This window comes from Pipistrellus kuhlii, unplaced genomic scaffold, assembly GCF_014108245.1.
Source record: "Pipistrellus kuhlii isolate mPipKuh1 unplaced genomic scaffold, mPipKuh1.p scaffold_m20_p_1, whole genome shotgun sequence".
NCBI lineage: Eukaryota > Metazoa > Chordata > Mammalia > Chiroptera > Vespertilionidae > Pipistrellus > Pipistrellus kuhlii.
The window spans coordinates 91170210-91188206 of record NW_023425404.1 but is presented as its reverse complement, the minus strand read 5'-3'; the positions used below and the strand labels follow the sequence as shown (position 1 = coordinate 91188206).

Below are 17997 nucleotides of genomic sequence, written 5' to 3'. Positions count from 1 at the left end.
AGACACAGCGGGTCCCCACAGCCAATTGGCCTAGAGATCAATTCTTCCCAGTGTACCAACAGCAATCAAGGCTTAATTACACCAAGACTTTGCACTTAGCCCACAAAGGGGTGTACCAAGAGTGACCACTTCAGGTGATTGGGGAAGCTAGGCTACTGATCCCTATAAGTCACCGACCACACAAAGCCACTCCATCAACACAGGGAGGCAGCCAAAATGAGGAGACACAGAAACCATGTTACGAATGGGAGAGATGGAGGAAAGTAAACTACTGGACGACACAGAGTTCAGAATCACATTTATAAGGTTACTCAAGAATTTTCTAAAAACCTTTGAGAAACTTGATGAGACCTCCAAGGAGCTTAGTGAGACCTTCAAGGACCTTAATGAGAACACAAAATAAATGGAAAAAGACCGGTAAGAAATTAAGTATACACTGTCTGAAATAAAGAATATACAGAAACTCAACTGTAGATCAACTTACCCCAAGAATCAAACCAAAGATCTGGAATATGAGGAAACAAAAAACACCCAACCAGAGAGGCAGAAAGAAAGAAGAATCCAAAAGTGTGAGGATAGTGTAAGGAGCCTTTGGGACAGCTTTAAGCATACCAACATCCGGATTTTTGGGGTGCCAGAAGAAGAGAGAGAGCAGGATATTGAAGAAAAAAAAATGACAGAAAACTTTCCCTACCTGGTGAAAGAAATAGACCTACAATTCTAGAAAATGCACAGAACCCCAAACAAGAGGAATCAAAAGAGGACCACACCAAGACACATCATAACTAAAATGCCAAGGGCAAAAGACAAAGAGAGAATCTTAAAAGTAATAAGAGAAAAACAGTTAGTTACCTACAAGAGAGTACCCATATGACTGTCAGCTGATTTTTAAAAAAATATATATTTTATTGATTTTTTACAGAGAGGAAAGGAGAGAGAGAGCTAGAAATGTCAATGAGAGAGAAACATCAACCAGCTGCCTCTTGCACACCCCCTACCGGTGATGTGTCCACAACCAAGGTACATGCCCCTGACCGGAATCGAACCTGGGACCTTTCAGTCCGCAGACCGACGCTCTACCACTGAGCCAAACCGGCTTTGGCTCAACTGATTTCTTAACAGAAACTATGCAGGTCAGAAGGGAGTGGCAAGAAATATTCAAAGTGATGAATAGCAAGAACTTACAACCAAGATTACTCTACCCAGCAAAACTATTATTTAGAATTGAAAGTCAGATAAAGAGCTTCACAGACAAGAAAAGTTAAAGGCATTCATCACCACCAAACCAGGATTATATGAAATGCTGAAGGGTATTCTTTAAGAAGAGGAAGAAGAAAAAGGTAAAGGTAAAAAGTATGAAAAACAAAAAGACATCAAATATATACCTTCCAACAAATGAATCTAAAAATCAAGTGAATAAAAAAATCTGAAGAACAAAATGGACTGGTGAATATAATAGAATCAGGGACATAGAAAGAAAGGAATTGGACTAACAATTCACAGAGGGGAAAGGGGTCTGATGGGTGCGGATAGAGATTGGATAAAAATCTTACACCTATGGATGTAGACAGTGGTGGGGGTAAGGGCATGGGCTGGGGTGGGGAATCAGGTGGAGGGGAGCTATGAGGGGGAAAAAAGAGGAACACCTGTAATAATCTGAACAATAAAGATTTATTGTAAAAAATGAAAAAAAAATACAAAAGATTTATGAAAGTTATAAAATGTTTTTAAAAAATATTGAAAAGAAGTTGAAGATGTTGCAATGGCCAGTAAGCCAGAATAAATAGAATAGGAAAATTGAAATAAACAGTAATTTGGAGCATCTAGTTAATTCTATATTCTCTAAATCAAGGACACTTAAGAGTAAATGATTTGCATTTTGCCTCCCTAAGCACAGAGTAAATAGTTTATATCAATGTACTCACAGAGACTGATAACAGAAATTCAATTATTAGCTGAGACCAGTTTGGCTCAGTGGATAGAATGTTGGCCTGCGGACTGAAAGATCCTGGGTTCGATTCCGGTCAAGGGCATGTACCTTGGCTGTGGGCACATCCCCGGTAGGGGGTGTGCAAGAGGCAGCTAATTGATGATTCTCTCTCATCGATGTTTCTAATTCTCTATCCCTCTCTCTTCCTCTCTGTAAAATATCAATAAAATATATTTTTTAAAAAAAGGCCTGTATGGTCACAAACTGATATTGATTGAATCTTAAAAAAAAAAAATTCAATTATTATTGTGGGGGCCTGATGCGGTGGGGATCTCCCTTTTCTGCATCTTGCATGGAAAGAGAGATGAACAAACTGGTTCAAAGTGGAGGTGGCCAGGGATTGAGAAATAATAGAAATAAAGAGAGAAGACACAGAGATAGATTTTAGCTGGAGCTGGGTGGGCCGCCATCCTATCTGCTGGAGAGGCAGGAAGAAGACAAAGACGACCCTTCCCAGCACATTTATTTTATACCTCCAATACCAGGAAGTAACACCAACTTATTTGCATTCTTAACTAGGCCCTAGCATGCCTGGATTTACATATCTAGTCCCGCCCCTGCTGACATCTGGGCTGATATGAAGGCCAAGCTGACAACATGTCCACCATCTTGGGGGAAACATGTTCCCAAGGTGTGGCTCTGCCTACTCCTTGAGTTCAGCTGACGATAATTAAGGAAAATGCCCATGTGTCTTCCCAGGCGGCCCTCTACAAGTATCATTTGTTCTCTGTACTAAGGATAAATAAAGTTAGAAAATAAACCTTATTTTGGTTAGTCCTTTTCTGAAGCAAAAGTTCTATAAATTATTATAGGTATGTTACTTTGAGGCCTGGTTTACAAATTCATGCACTAGTAGAGTCCCTCAGCTGGCCTGTGGGATTGGGCCAAAACCAGCTCTCTGACATCCCCCAAAAGGGTCCCAGATTGTAAGAGGGTGGAGGCAGAGGGATCCCACCAGTGCATGCATGATCAGGGCCAGGGAGGGATGTGGGAGGTTGGCCAGCTGGGAGGGGCTGAAGGAGGTATCCAGGGCATATCCAGCCTGTCTCACTCAGTCCTGTTAGGCCAGACCCCACCAGCAAGCTAACCTACTGGTCGAAGAGTCTGCCTCCTGGTGGTCAATACAGATCATAGCTACTGATTGACTGGTCAATTGTCTGTCCCATGGTGGTCAGTGCACGTCATAGTGACCAGTTGAGTGGTCTTAGCATATAATTAGCATATTATGCTTTGATTGGTTGAACGGCCAACCAGATGACCGAAACACTTAGCATATTAGGCTTCTATTATATAGGATATTAATCAGGTATTTTTAATTTTTAAAAAAGATAATCTTAGTTGTGAGACTTGAAGTTTTATTAGCTTATGTTTGTGTTTAATACCCTCTGAATTTACATATCTAGTCCTGCCATTATATGTCATGGGATTTGTGTATGACATTATATGTCACTTTGAATGCTATATAGTCTTTTGGTAGGATGGGTTTGACAACCTTCCTAGGGTTTAAATTTAAAAAAAAAATTTTTTCCCCCTTAGAGTTAGCTGTAGGTGATTCCAATAGGTCCTGGAATGCCTCAAGATCTTCGTACAATGGAAACTAGGGACCAAACTACTTAAGATACTGGGTATCTCTTCTATTGTACTTTAATCTCTCTCTGGTTAGAAGGCCTCCTGACCCAAAGCCCTCTTGATTTTCCAGTTCATCACCAATGATCAGAAGACTTTGTTTGTTCTAATCAAGATTTGGAAGGGAAGCAAGTTAGAACCCTCCTGGGAAGGACCCTAACTGTCTTGCTTGCCACAGAGATTGCTGTTTGGACTGCTGAGTAAGGTTAGACCCAACACATGGCTTAAGGGCAGACACACCTCAACTTGAACAGCAATACCAGGACATATCCCCTTGAAATTGATGCTAAAAACTGTGAGGTGTCTTAATAGCCATCATGTACTGAGTTCTATTTGCTGTAGAGGTCTGGCAAATTGCAGGGGCTTACAATGTGGGCTGGGAAAATGTGTACAATCTGGATCATGCATACCCAGTTAACTTAAATGATTTGGATATTTTGCCTTTAGGTCAAAAGATTGGCTAGGGCTAGATTTAGAAATAGATGTCACAGGACAAGAACCTCTAGGCCAGTGGTTGGTAAACTTATTATTAAACAGAGCCAAATATCAACAGTGCAACGATTGAAATTTCTTTGAGAGCCAAAAACCAACTTCTGTGCATGGGCCACAAAGTTTCAATCACACTGTATGTGAATACCCACACGTGGTATTTTGTGGAAGAGCCACACTCAAGGGGCCAAAGAGCAGCAGTTTGCTGACCACTGCCTTAGGCCACTGCCACTACCATGCAAATAGAAGTAGGATATAAGGGAACAAATGCCTGGGTGGAATGGATGAAATATTCTGTACTTGACCTAAATAAAAATGACTGTTATGCTTGTGCAGCAGTAAAGCTAGAAGCCCAAGTGGTTCCATTCCCATTTGCATGGACCTCAGGTCAGTAACAGGAAGGAATGTGTGCTTGGCCTGTATCAGGAGGAAACTGCCTGGGGCAATGCTTTCTGTAAGACTCTCCCTGTTGTCCCAATCCAACAGAGTCAAAGAGCAAGGATCCCCTCCGCAACCCCCCCGCCCCCCGCAAAAAAAAAAACAAAAACCCACAAAACCCAACAATAACACCAACAACAAACAAGATTCAGCCCTGTCCTCCACGTAAACTATACCTCCTGCCTCTCAAGGTCGGGGCGGGGGAGAGGGGAGGGAAGGGAGAGACAGTGCTCAGAGTTCATGAGAAATTTATTGGGAAGCCAATCATGCTGCACTGTCTATTCCCATGCGGATGCCTGGTGGTGTTATGGGGGACCCTTACTTGTGGTTTTGCTCAGCAAATGGGAGTGGAACTTGTGCTCTGATATAATTGGTTATCCCCTTCACTTTGGCATATCGTAAACCTTTTTCAATAGACAGACAGACTAGGAAAAGGAGAAAGTGTCCAGGGGGCTCCTTTGATCCCCATATATACACAAATCCCATTGGGTTCCAGGAGGAGTGAGTGCCAAAGAAGTTTAAAGCTAGAAATCATATTGCCTCAGGATTTGAATCAGTCCCATTCCGGTGACCCACTGTAAACAACTTTGTTGTTGGGTTAATTATATTTACTACTAGAGGCCCCGTGCACGAATTTGCATTCCCTCATTAGCTCCTTTTGTGCCAAACTATATGTGGGGCAACAACCAACCCTTCTCCAGCTTCCTGAAACTCTCAGTGGTGTGGGCAATCAGCAATTCCCCTCCCAATTTCCCTCCCGCCCTGCCTTTTACTTCCTTCTCGGCTCAGGCCCCTCCCTCTTCTCCAGCCCACAACTTCCGTTTGTCTGGTTGCCTGGGAAACCTCTTATTTCCGGCCGTGCAGCAGCCGGGGGTCGGCAGAGATGGCTGAGGAGAGACACCCAACGGTGAGCACAGACTCTGTTTTGTGCCAGGCGAGACTGGATGGGGCAGGGCCCTAGGGGACCGACGGAGCCTAACAGCAAGACAGGCCGTCGGGCGGCCTTGGTTTTTTGCAGCAGTCCCTGGACTAGTGGGGAGTCGGGCAAGCGACTCGCGGTGGGCGGGAGACATGGGCCAGCCCCCGGGAAGTGGTTTGCTTGAAGCTGGGCTGAATTCTTTGCAGCATTTATCCCATGGTTCTCTCGGGGTGACCTGGATGGAAAAGGGGGGTTTTTCATTAAAATATGTCTCTTTTCTAGCCTCATTTCGTCCGTCTCATTCGGTTTGGAGGTACTAACCATCCAGAGGCAGGCAGTTCTTTTTAATCCCCTGGATTAGGAACTGGGGTGGGGGTGGGGGGATGTTTTCTTTGCTGTGATTAAATTTAGGATAGGACCCTAGGGATTAAACTCCCCAGAATTGCCATTACGAAGTAGCCAAGTGAATTCGGGGGAACTCAGTAATAATTTTTGAGGCGTGTATTCATAATTGGATGTAAAGTTACAATTGTGAAACTTTGTTTTCCTTATTTTAGTATTGGGTTTCAGAGCTTGTTTTGAGCATTTGTTAGAATGACTTTAGTTATTACTCGGAGTTTATTGCCCTTTGAAAAACACCCCGGAAAACAAAGACAAATGTTGGCTGCTACAGAGCAGGCCAATATTATTTATTATCTGTTAGAGGGGCCGTTTGGTTTCTATTTTCTTTATATTAGCAGAGAAACTAAATTATTTTAGTGTAATCAGAAAACTCTGAGTACAGAGCATGAAGCCCTATGCAAAGATTTCTTTAAGCTACGAATTTAAAAAAAGCATTATTAGTGTTACTAGGTTTTCAATATTGGAAACATACTAAAGAAATTACTTCACCTACATAATCTTAAATGTAAAACATCATGTTATTTATCCTTACTACAAATATTCTTTAGTGTTCATTGTAGGTATAGATAGGTGTTCACGAATAGTCTGTGAACTTGATTTCTGTGAAGGCAGAATACACCTGTGATTTTGAGTTTCTAATACCCTGTTTCCCCGAAAATAAGCAGTGTCTTATATTAATTTTTTCTCCCAAAGTTGCGCTAGATCTTATTTTCAGGGAATGTCTTATCTTTCCATGAGCTAGGTCCTATTTTCAGATGATGTCTTATTTTCGGGGAAACACGGTAGTGTTTTAAAGGGAATGGCTTTTAAATATATATATTGATTTCAAAAAGGAAGAGAGAGGGAGAGAGAGTTATAAACATTAATAATGAGAGAGATACAGTGATTGGCTGCCTCCTGCATGCCCCAAACTGGGGATCGAGCCCGCAACCTGGGCATATGCCCTGATAGTGAAGCATAGTAACCTCCATCTTGTATAAAAAACTGGTGTTTGAAATTCTCTGCTATTGTTAGATAGTCCCTAGTCCTGTAAACTCTGTCATTGTAAACTTTGTCACTATAAAATGACTTTGTTTTTAGTTCAAATAATAGAAAAAGCCACTCAATGTAATAGACTAATACTAATAATAATGCCCATATTCTTATGCCAAGTACTAACTCATTATGTATTCAAGGTTACAACTGTCTGTAACAATAACTCACACAGAGCCCTTTGTTTTTTGTGTTTTTTTTAATAAACTTTTATTGTTCATATTATTACAAAAGTTCCTCATTTTTTTCCCCTCCACCAGGTTCCCACCCCACCCTCCACCCTTTCCCCACCCCCATTGTCCTCATCCATAGGTGCACAGTTTATGTTCAGTCTCTTCCCGCACCCCCACTCCTCTTTTCCCTGAGAATCATCAGTCCACTCCCCTTTCATACCTCTGATTCTATTATATTCAACAGTTAATATTGTTCATCAGGTTTTTTTTAATTCCCTTGGTTTTTAGATTTACTTGTTGATAGTTATGTATTTATTGTTCATAATTTTTATCTTTATATTTTTTCTCTTCCGAAAGAACCACCTTCAGCAATTCATGTAATTCTGGTTTGGCGGTGATAAACTCCTTTAGCTTTTTTTTATTAGTGAAACTCTTTATCTGGCCTTCGATTCTGAGTGTTAGCATTGCTGGGTAGATTATTTTTGGCTGTAGGTTCTTGCTATTAATCACCTTGAATATTTCTTGCCATTCCCATCTGGCCTGCATGGTTTCTGTTGAGAAATCAGCTGACAATCGTATGGGTGCTCCTTTATAGGTAACTACTTGTTTCTCTCTTGTTGCTTTTAATATTCTTTCTTTGTCTTTTGCCCTTGGAATTTTAATTATGATGTGTCTTGGTGAGGTCCTCTTTGGATTCCTTTTGTTTGGGGTTCTGTGCGCTTCCTGAATTTGTAGGTCTAATTCTTTCGCCAGATGGGGGAAGTTTTCTGTCACTATTTCTTTCTTTCAGTATGTTTTTGGTATCTTGTTCTCTCTCTTCTTCTGGGACCCCCATAATTTTGATGTTGGTTTGCTTGAAGTTGTCCCAGAGGTTTCTTACATTATCTTCAACTTTCTGGATTCTCTTGTCTTCATGCTTCTGCAGAAGAGTATCTTTGGGTTTTTATGTTCCAAATCTTTGTCTTGATTCTTGTGATCTTCCTTTCTGTTTTTAGGACTCTGTATAAATATTTTTTATTTCAGACAGTGTATTCTTTATTTCTTCTTGATCCCTTATTGTTTCTTGTTGATCCCTTATTATTTCTAGTTGATCCCTTTTCATATCATAGGTCTTATCGACCTTTTCTAGGAAATTCTTGAAAAACCTTATAAGTGTGGTTTTGAACTCTATATCCAGTCGCTTTTTGTCCTCCATTTCTTCCGTTTGTGATCTGTTTCCTTGTCTCAGCATTTTCACAGCTTCCCTGAGTTGGTAGCCTTAAAAGTCTCTGTGTTCAGCTTGGATGGGGTGGAGTTTCAGGGTGGAGCCTACAGCCTTAGCTTCCGTCAGCCATGCCCTATGAAGCTCCTGAGTCTCAGTATTCCTCAGGGTCCTTCAGTACTTGTTGCAAGCACCTCTGAGAGAAAGGTGCCCTCGAGTTTCGCCTGCTACCAAACAGTCTAGGCTCTCCCCCAATGAGCCTGAAACTGGGGTTCAGTTCAGTTGCAGTGGAGTTGGAAGTGGAGTTTAGAGCAGTTTGGAGCCCCTGTCTCCCTCCCACCAGGGCAATCCAGGGGCACAGTCAACCACCCGTTCTTTGTGTGCAATGTGCGCGCCTCCAGGACTTTCTTTTGCCACTCCCCAGGGTTTCCGCCTTACAGCCCAGGCTCCCTCTGTATGAGCCTGGGTCCCCAGGGTCTGGCCTAGAACTGGGGTTCAGTGCAGTTGGAACTGGGGCTCAGCACAGTCCGGAGCTTTTGTCTCCTTTCCACTAGGGAATCTAGCAGCAGAGTCAATGATCCGTCCTCTGCGGGTAATGTGCGCGCCTCCGGGGCACTGCCTTTCGCCACTTCCCTAAGATTTCACCTAACAGCCCAGGCTCCCTCTGTATGAGCCTGGGTCCCCAGGGTCTCGCCCAGAACTGGGGTTCAGTGCTGTCAGAACTGGGGCTCAGCACAGTCCAGAGCTTTTATCTCCTCTCTAGGGAACGCCAGCCAGGCACTCAGCCGCCCCCTCCTCTCTGGTTCTGTCCTCTCAGTGTATGCAGCGTGTCTCCATACCTTAGGCTTTTACCAGCTCCTCTGATTTTCCTTCTGGTTTTCTCTTTCCTTCTAGTTGAAGAATTTCCCATCAGTCAACTTTCCTGTAGTTCTGGGTAATGTCCATTTTATATTTTAGTTGTATTTTATTGAAATTGTTGTGTGAGGCTGCAGTTAGGTGTTAGCTATGCCGCCATCTTGGATTCTCTCCTCACACAGAGCCTTTTGTAATATCTGCAAACAAAGAGGCTCGAAAAGTATAAATACAAAAGCTTCCTGTTTGTGTTGCTCAGAGATTTGGAAGAGATGCCTCCCTTTGGGCTGCACACAATAAACCACTCCTAATTGGCTAATTAAGGCATCTTGTATCTCATTCGCTTATTTACGATACAACCACAGTGACCTCCTGGTTCATAGGTGTGTCCCAATAATTCCATAAGAGACGTATGCACAGGTGACCAAGGATGCCTCAGCTAGAAATCTGACACGTACGACCCAAGGTACTTAATTAATAATCCACCGAGCATAAATTACACAGGAGACAAACATGCAATGCACGAATCACACACGGTTTATTTACCAGAGTCCTGGTGGCAGGCCACCCGGGGATACACACTGACACACACTGACACACACACACACACACACACACACACACACACACACACGGTTCACGGAGGACGTTGCAGCTGTGGCTCAATTCCGGGCTTGCGGCTCATGCAGAGCTTGACAGGTGCAGGTAGGGAAAGTGGAGAGTGACCTTCTGTGGAGGAGCAGAACGAGTGTCTCTGATCTCCTCTGGGGCTTGCTCTTTCTATGTGCTCAGATGGGTGTCTTCAGTGTGTCTTATCAGCGGGTCCCAGGAACCTTGCTATCTGGTCTTACATATGGGGTACAGATTACTTTATCTATTTTCTGCATACAGTCCTCTCAAGGGTGCTTATCAATTTGGTTACATTACATTTCATACTTTGTGATATCACACTTCAATTCCACACTTTAATACTTATTCTATATTGTATTTTATCCTTATTACTATTGCTACAACAAGGTGAATGCTCAACCACTGAGCCAAGTTGACTGGGCAGGGAATAGCTTTTTTGTTTTGATATGACTTTAGCACTTGAACCTGAAGTTTAATTATTTTCATTATTGTCAAATTTATTGCCAGCAGTGTTATATTTATAGTAGCTATGTTTTCAAGTTACTACTGCATGGAAATTTGAGTTTCTTCCTTTTTGGAAATGATCTTGCATCTTGTAATAAAATGACATGATAATCCTATCGAAATAGAAGCAAAAGCAAATAGTACAAGTGTGTTTATTGCAGTACTATTTACAGCTGCAAACAGCTGGAAACAGTGAATGTCCATTGGTGAGGTAATTTCCATATGTAAGAAGATTATACAGCCATTAAAAAGAATGTTAGAACTACGTATGTTGATTTGGGGGGTTTTCATAGTATATATTTAAGTAAGAGCTAGATGTGAAGTGAGGAATATTGTGTGATCTTAATTTTGTGACCCAAAGAAAAAAAACATAGATCTGTGGATGTGGATATATATATATATGGAGAAGACAAAGACTTAAAACTCATAGAGAGAACTTTGAACAAATGTATAAGTGAAGTCTGTGATTGAAGGCCTTGAGGCCAGAGATATCCCAGCAAAATGGAATGAAACTAGCCCAATGTGTTGCACACAGGAATTCTGATTTGCTACCCAAGTTATTTATTATTATTTTAAATATATTTTATTGATTTCAGAGAGGATTTGAGAGTGAGAGAGAAATAGAAACATCAGTGATAAGAGAGAATCATTGATCATCTGCCTCCTGCACACCCCACACTAGGGATCGAGGTCACAACCTGGGCATATGCCCTTGACCGTAATCGAACCTGGGACCCTGCAGTCTGCAGGCTGACACTCTATCCACTGAGCCAAACCAGCTAGGGCTACTCAAATTATTTAGATTAATAGTTCCTTATGGAAGAAAAATGGGGACTGATATTTATATTTTATTTAAGAATAAAATGGTTTAGATATCTTTTTAAAAATACTGAGCAAATAGCTCTGGTTTCTATGATTTATAACATTTTTTGTAATTCCCATTATTTTTGCTTTTTTTATTTTTCAAATATATTTTTATTAATTTCAAAGAGGAAGTGGGGGTGAGAGGGGAGAGAGAGAGAGAGAGAGAGAGAGAGAGAGAGAGAGAGAGAGAGAGAGAGAGAGAGAGAGGGGAAGAAGGAGGTGGAAGAGGAGGAGGAGAAGGAGGAGGAGGAGGAGGAGGAGAAGAAGAAGAAGAAGAAGAGTGCACGCAAGGGAGAAAAAGAGAAAGAAACATCAATGATGAGAGAGAATCATTGATTGGCTGCTTCCTGCACCCCTCCACACCAGGGATCAAGCCCACAACCTAGCCATGTGCCCTGATGGGGAATCAAACTGTGACCTTCTGCTTCATAGATCAATGCTCAACACTGGCTGGGCTAATTCATTATTTAATGTCTTCGTATAAACAACTTTCTTCCAATAAAGTTTAAATCTTTCAGAACATAAAATACTATTGCTCTAGTTGATTTGGTTCAGATAGAGTACTTATCACATATCAAGCATTACATAAATATTTGTTAGATGCACAAATGATCACAGAACTACATAAAAAGGAAGGAACCAAAAATTTTATTTTTTTATACATCCCAGCTATAAATGCAGTCAGGTGGGTTAATAGAATTTTTTTCATCTCAGTATGTTTTGGGAAGTCTTTTGAGAGAAACATAAAAATATACATAATTTGTTTTAATTCTACTTCGTGTAGGAAGTAGGGTTGCTGACTTATGAAGATGCTTTTTGAACCTTTAAGAATCTTTAATGCCGAAACCGGTTTGGCTCAGTGGTAGAGCGTCGGTCTGCGGACTGAAAAGTTCCAGGTTTGATTCTGGTCAAGTACATTGGTTGAGGGCACATCCCTGGTGGGGGGTGTGCAAGAGGCAGCTGGTTGATGTTTCTCTCTCACCGACGTTTCTAGCTCTCTATCCCTCTCTCCTCCTCTCTGTAAAAAGTCAATAAAATATATTTAAAAAAAAAAAAAGGAATCCTTACTTACTAAAAGTTCCCCAAAGTGAAAAGAAAATCCCAGATCAAAAACAATAGAGGTGCCTGACTGGCATGGCTTAGTGGTGGTCAAAGTTCAATTCAAAGTCAGGGTATATGCCTGGGTTGTGGGCTCGATCCCTGTTGTGTTGTGTGCAGGAGGCAGCCAATCAATGATTCTTTCTCATCATTGATGTTTCTATCTCTCCCTATTCCTTCCATTCTGAAATCAATAAAAAATAAAACAACAAAAAACAATGGAGGTGTTTTTTTGTTAGCACTTTAAAACCAGCTTTGTTGAGGTATAAGTATATATACTGTAAAATTTACCCATTTTAAATATATAGTTTGATTAATTTTAGTAACTTTATATAGTTTGCCAACTATCACAACTTATGTCCATCACTCCGAACAATTCTCTTGTGTACATTTGCAGCCAATCCCTACTTGTAATGTGTGGAGAGTGGCTACAGCGTTTGGACAGGTTCAAACCTTAGACAAGGTCCTCTCATGGCAAAGCCACGTGCAAGTCCTAACTTGGGGGGCAAAGCCTTCCCAGCACAATTATAGTCAAAGGCTATAGTTGCAAGCTTGACCTTATGGTCCAAACCTGTGGTCCCACGTGGCTATAGGTTGCGGGAGGTGCAGCAAGTAAACAAAGCTTGATCAGGTGCATGTAATTGAGTAGCTTTGAAACCCAGGAGAACATTGTAAACATCTTGACCACACCTTTACTTTGCCTCGTGAATCTGGCTATAAAATAAAGACTTGGCTTGCAGGCTGTGGTGTTATCTCTCCATCAGAGAAGCAGCATCCCATCTAGTCCTAGCTTTATTCTCTTGTCTGTCTTTTCCATCCTTCACTTCCCCCTCTCAGGTTCATCCATAGCTGTGCCGGCATGGCACAGTAATCAAAACAGACTGTTGATCTGCTTTCTGACTCCATAGTTTTGTCATTTCTAGCAGTTTCATATAATGGAATCAAACAGTATGTAGTTATATGTGTCTGACTATTAAAATATATTTTTATTTAACTCACTAGAGGCCCAGTGCATGAAATTTGTTAATGGGGGTATGTGTCCCTCACTCCAGCCTGCACCCTCTCTAATCTGGGACCCCTCGAGGGATATCTTACTGCCCATTTAGGCCCAATCTGTCTCACAATTCAGGACTACTGGCTCCCAACCACTCACCCGCCTGACTGCCTGCCTGATTGCCCCTAACCACTTTTGCCTGCCAGCCTGATCACTCCCTAACCACTTCCTTGCCAGCCTGGTTGTCCCTAACTTCCCTCCCCTGCCAGCATGGTCACCCCTAACTGCCCTCCCATGCTGGCCTGGTCAACGCCAACTGCCCTCCCCTGTTGGCCCAGTCACCCATAACTGCCCTCATTTTCCAGTCTGGTTACCCCTAACTTCCCTCCCCTGTAGGCCTGGTCCCCCTTAACTGCCTTTCCCTGCAGGCCTGGGTCCCCTCCAACTGCCCTCTCCTGCAGGCCAGGTCACCCCCAACTGTCCTCCCCTTGTTGGCCTGGTCATTTCTAACTGCCTTCCCCTGCAAGCCTGGTCCCTCCTAACTGCCCTCCCCTGCAGGCCTGGGTCCCCCCCAACTGTCCTCCCCTGCAGGCCAGGTCACCCCCAACAGTCCTCCCCAAGTTGGTCTGGTCATTCTAACTGCCTTCCCCTGAAAGCCTGATGACCCCCAACTGCCCTCCCCTGCAGGCATGGTCCCCTAACTGTCCCCCCTGCAGGATTGGGTCCTCTTCCAGCTGTCCTCCCCTACAGGCCTGATTGCCCTCAACTGCCCTCCCTTGCAGGCCTGGGCCCCCCCCAATTACCCTCCCCTGCAGGCCTGGTCCCCCCAACCGCCCCCCCTGCAGGATTTGGTCCTCTCCCAGCTGTCCTCCCCTACAGGCCTGATTGCCCCCAACTGCCCTCTCTTGCAGCCCTGGTCCCCCCCAACTACCCTCCCCTGCAGGCCTGGTCCCCCCAACTGCCTCCCCCCTTGCAGGATTGGGTCCTCCCCAAGCTGTCCTCCCCTACAGGCCTGATTGCCCCCAACTGCCCTCCCCTACTGGCCTGATCGCCAGCAACTGCCCTCCCCCTGATGGCCATCTTGTGGTGGCCATCTTGTGTGTTGGAATGATGGTAATTCTTTATTATATAGGATTATCTAGGATGGTTATTTTGATTTTAATATATATTTCCCTAATGGATAATGATACCTGTTAGCATCACTGAAGGAGGAACATATCAAGTAGGAACAAATGAAAATGAAAAATAGTAATGTTAATGGTCCTATGAAGGGTAGTAGCCAGGTTTACCAATTTATATTCTTTAGCCAGTAATCCCATTATTGATGTTCTCTAATCTTTGCATGATATTGATTGATATTCTGTAATCTTGGTGGTCCTTTTTGTTAACTTTTGGGTGGCATCCCTGACTAGGTGAGGTAATAATAGAAAATGCTTTGGCCGGACCTCTGTGGAAAGGCCAAGTGTGTTAAGATTATAGAGGAGACATCCCAGAGGAGTGTGTGTTTTTTTTTTTTTTTTTTTTTTTTTTTTTTTTTTTTTTTGAGGGACAGATAATTCTCCATGGTGTAAATTAGGAAAAGGAGGTAAACAACAAAGGGATACCTTGGAAGCTAGAGGAAAGGGAACATCCCCACTGTCTACTTAGGCTCCAGAGGAAGGAGAACAGTCTGATCTGCATGGTGGGCATCCTTCTGCCTTCCCTCTGAGGTTTGATGGTCTGTTCCATGCTTCTCTGTCTCTGGATTTTTTTTTGTTCATCAGTTTACGTTCATTATATTCCACAAATGAGTGGGATAAGTACATATTCAACTTCATTATTTATGGGAAACTTTAAGGTGGTTATAATAATTTATATTTCTTCCACTAGTTCCTGTTGCTTATATCCTTGATATTGTTACAACTTTAGCTTTTGTGATTATGGTGGATGTGAAATATTTATGTGGTATTATTTATATTTCCCAGATTGTTAGTGAGGTAGAGCATCATTAGTTGTATTTTTTCTTTTTCTGTGCAATTCCTAGTTAATATGTTTTGATTTTTCTATTTTGCTATTTGGGTTCAATATTTTTAGTTATTTCTAGTTTCTGGCTGTTAATCCTTTGTTATTTTTTGGTTTTGTATTGCAAACATCATCTCTTAGTTTTCTGTCTTTACTTCCTTTTTGGAACAGAAATTACTAATTTTAATGTAGTTGAATATTTAGATAACCTTGTTTTTGAAGTTTGTTTTTCAATCCCTGTTGATATACAATATTATATTAACTTTAGATCTATTACATAGTGGTTAGACATTTATATACCTTACAAAGTGATCACTGGAATAAGCCTAGTACACATCTGATACCATACATAGTTACTACAGTGTTATTGATTATATTTGTGCTGTACTTTACATCTCCGTGATTGTTTTTGTAACTGTCAACTTGTAGTTCATTCTTTTCACCTTTTCCACCTATCTCCCAAATTCTCACTCATCTGGCGACCATCAATTATTCTCTGTATCTGTGTTTGTTTCTGCTTTACTTATTCCTTTATTTTGTTGTTTAGATTTCACCTATAAGTGAAATCACATGGTATTTGTCTTTCTCTTTCTGACTTATGGTGCTGCATTGAACATAAGGGTGCATATATTTTTTCAGTTGGGTCCCCTCCCCAATTGAAATTTTAGATTTCTTTGAATAAATACCTAGTGTTTTAGATTTCTTTGAATAAATACCCAGAGGTGGAATTGCTGGGTCATATGGTGTGGGGGTTCTTCAGCCATGACCAGCATGGCTAGAGAGTGAACGGATCCTGAGTAGGGGTGACTGGGGATTGAGAAAAAGAAAGAGACAGACCCGGAGACAGTAAGTAAAGCTGGGACCAGGACACTGTTCTCGGATGGAGAGACTGTGACCCAGACTTAGTGCAGTGTGTTTATTATATACAGCATGATACCGGGAAGTTTCATTAGAGTTTAAGACAAAGGAAATTATGTGAAATAATGCTAAAAGATGAAGCTGCATTCTTGATTTTTGTGGCTTCTCGTAATTGTCAAACCTGGAGCCCAGATAATTGTGTCCACCCCAGTGCCTGGCTGAACTTAGATAATGACATCCACCCCCTGGCACCTGAGCGGTAGGTCAGGACTGACAAAATTTCTGCCTTTGGCAAGGTATGTTTCCAGGACATGGCTTTGCCGATGCCCCTGGACATAGCTGACAACCTTTGCTCAGGTGCTGTCCCAGGTGCTCTCTATAATATGGTAGTTCTATTTTTAATTTTTTGAGGAACCTTCATAATGTTTTCTGTGGTGTCTATACCAGTATATAACCCCAGCAACAGTGCATGAGATTTTCCTTTTCTCCACATCCTTGCCAACACTTGTTGCTTGTTGTTTTATTGATGATAACCATTCTGACAGGTATGAGGTGATATATCATTGTGGTTTTAATTTGCATTTCTCTGGTAATTAGTGACATTGAGAATCTTTTTGTTTGTTTTGTTAATCCTCACACAAGGATATTTTCCCATTAATTTCTAGAGAGAGGGGAAGGTTGAAGAGGCAGAGAAACATGGATGTGAGAGAGACACATTGATGGGTTGCTTGCTGCACATGCCCTATCAGGACTGGGGATTGTGCCTGCAATCGAGGTATATGCCCTTGACTGGAATAGAACCTGGGGCCCTTCAGTCCTCAGGCCAACACTCTATCTACTGAGCCAAACTGGATAGGGTGCATCTATTCTTTTTATAAATGTTTTTTTATTGCCTTTTAGAGAGAAAAGAGAGGGAGGGAGAGAAAGAGAAACATCTATGCAAAAATGAAACATTGATTGGCTGCCTCCTGCAAGCCCCCCCAGTAGGCGCTGGAAAGGTGGGGATTGAGTCTACAACTCAGGGATGGACCCTGACTGGGAATTGAAACAGTAACCCCTTAGTGTACAGGATGATGCTTAACCAACAGTCAGACCAGGGCAAATATATCTATATATTTATATATCTATATATCTATATATCTACCGTGTTTCCCCGAAAACAAGACATCCTCCGAAAATAAGATCTAGCGCATGGAAAGATAAGACTTCCCCTGAAAATAAGACCTAGTGCAACTTTGGGAGAAAAAATTAATATAAGACACTGTCTTATTTTTTGGGAAACAGGGTATATATCTATCTATATCTATATCTATATCTATATCTATATCTATATCTACCTATCTGTCTATCTGTCTATCTGTCTATCTGTCTATCTATCTACATCTACACCTACATCTACATCTACATTTATATCTATATCTACATCTATGCCTAAGTGACCATTATGCCTGGTTGACCAATCACTATGATGTGCACTGACCACCAGGGGCAGAAGCTCAATGCAGGAGTTGCCCCATGGTGGTCAGTGCACTCCCACAGCCAGCCTCCTACAGCTGGCCAACCTCCTACAGTCCCTCCTTTAGGCTACCCCTGATCAGCCCTGTTAAGGACTGGGTGAAACGGCCCCAATCGGCCCCAATCAGCTCCAATTGCCACAGGGCAGGCTGAGGGACCCCACCCATGCACGAATTTGTGCATCAGACCTATAGTCTTTTCATATGTCTATTGGCCATATGTATGTCCTCTTTGGAGAAGTGTGCATTCAGGTACTCGGCTCATTTTTAATTCAAATTGTTTTCTTTTTGGTGTTAAGTAGTATGATTTCCTTATATATTTTGGATATTAACCCCTTAAAGCATATATCATTCATGAATATCTTCTCCCACTCAGTATGTTGTCTGTTTTGTCAATGACTTTCTTTGCTGC

The 17997-nt window shown here is 42.1% G+C and overlaps 1 protein-coding gene across 4 annotated transcripts in view; it reads left to right on the top strand.

The window, feature by feature from the left end:
* Positions 1–5360: 5360 nt before the first annotated feature.
* Positions 5361–17997, top strand: part of BBS4 (Bardet-Biedl syndrome 4) — a 128242-nt gene continuing 115605 nt past the window's right edge. For all 4 annotated transcript variants that reach the window (XM_045587186.1, XM_036456679.2, XM_045587191.1 and 1 more), the window contains exon 1: positions 5361–5450. In XM_045587186.1, coding sequence (XP_045443142.1) covers positions 5427–5450 — 24 coding nt within the window. In that variant the 5' untranslated portion in view covers positions 5361–5426. The remainder of the gene's footprint in view (positions 5451–17997) is intronic.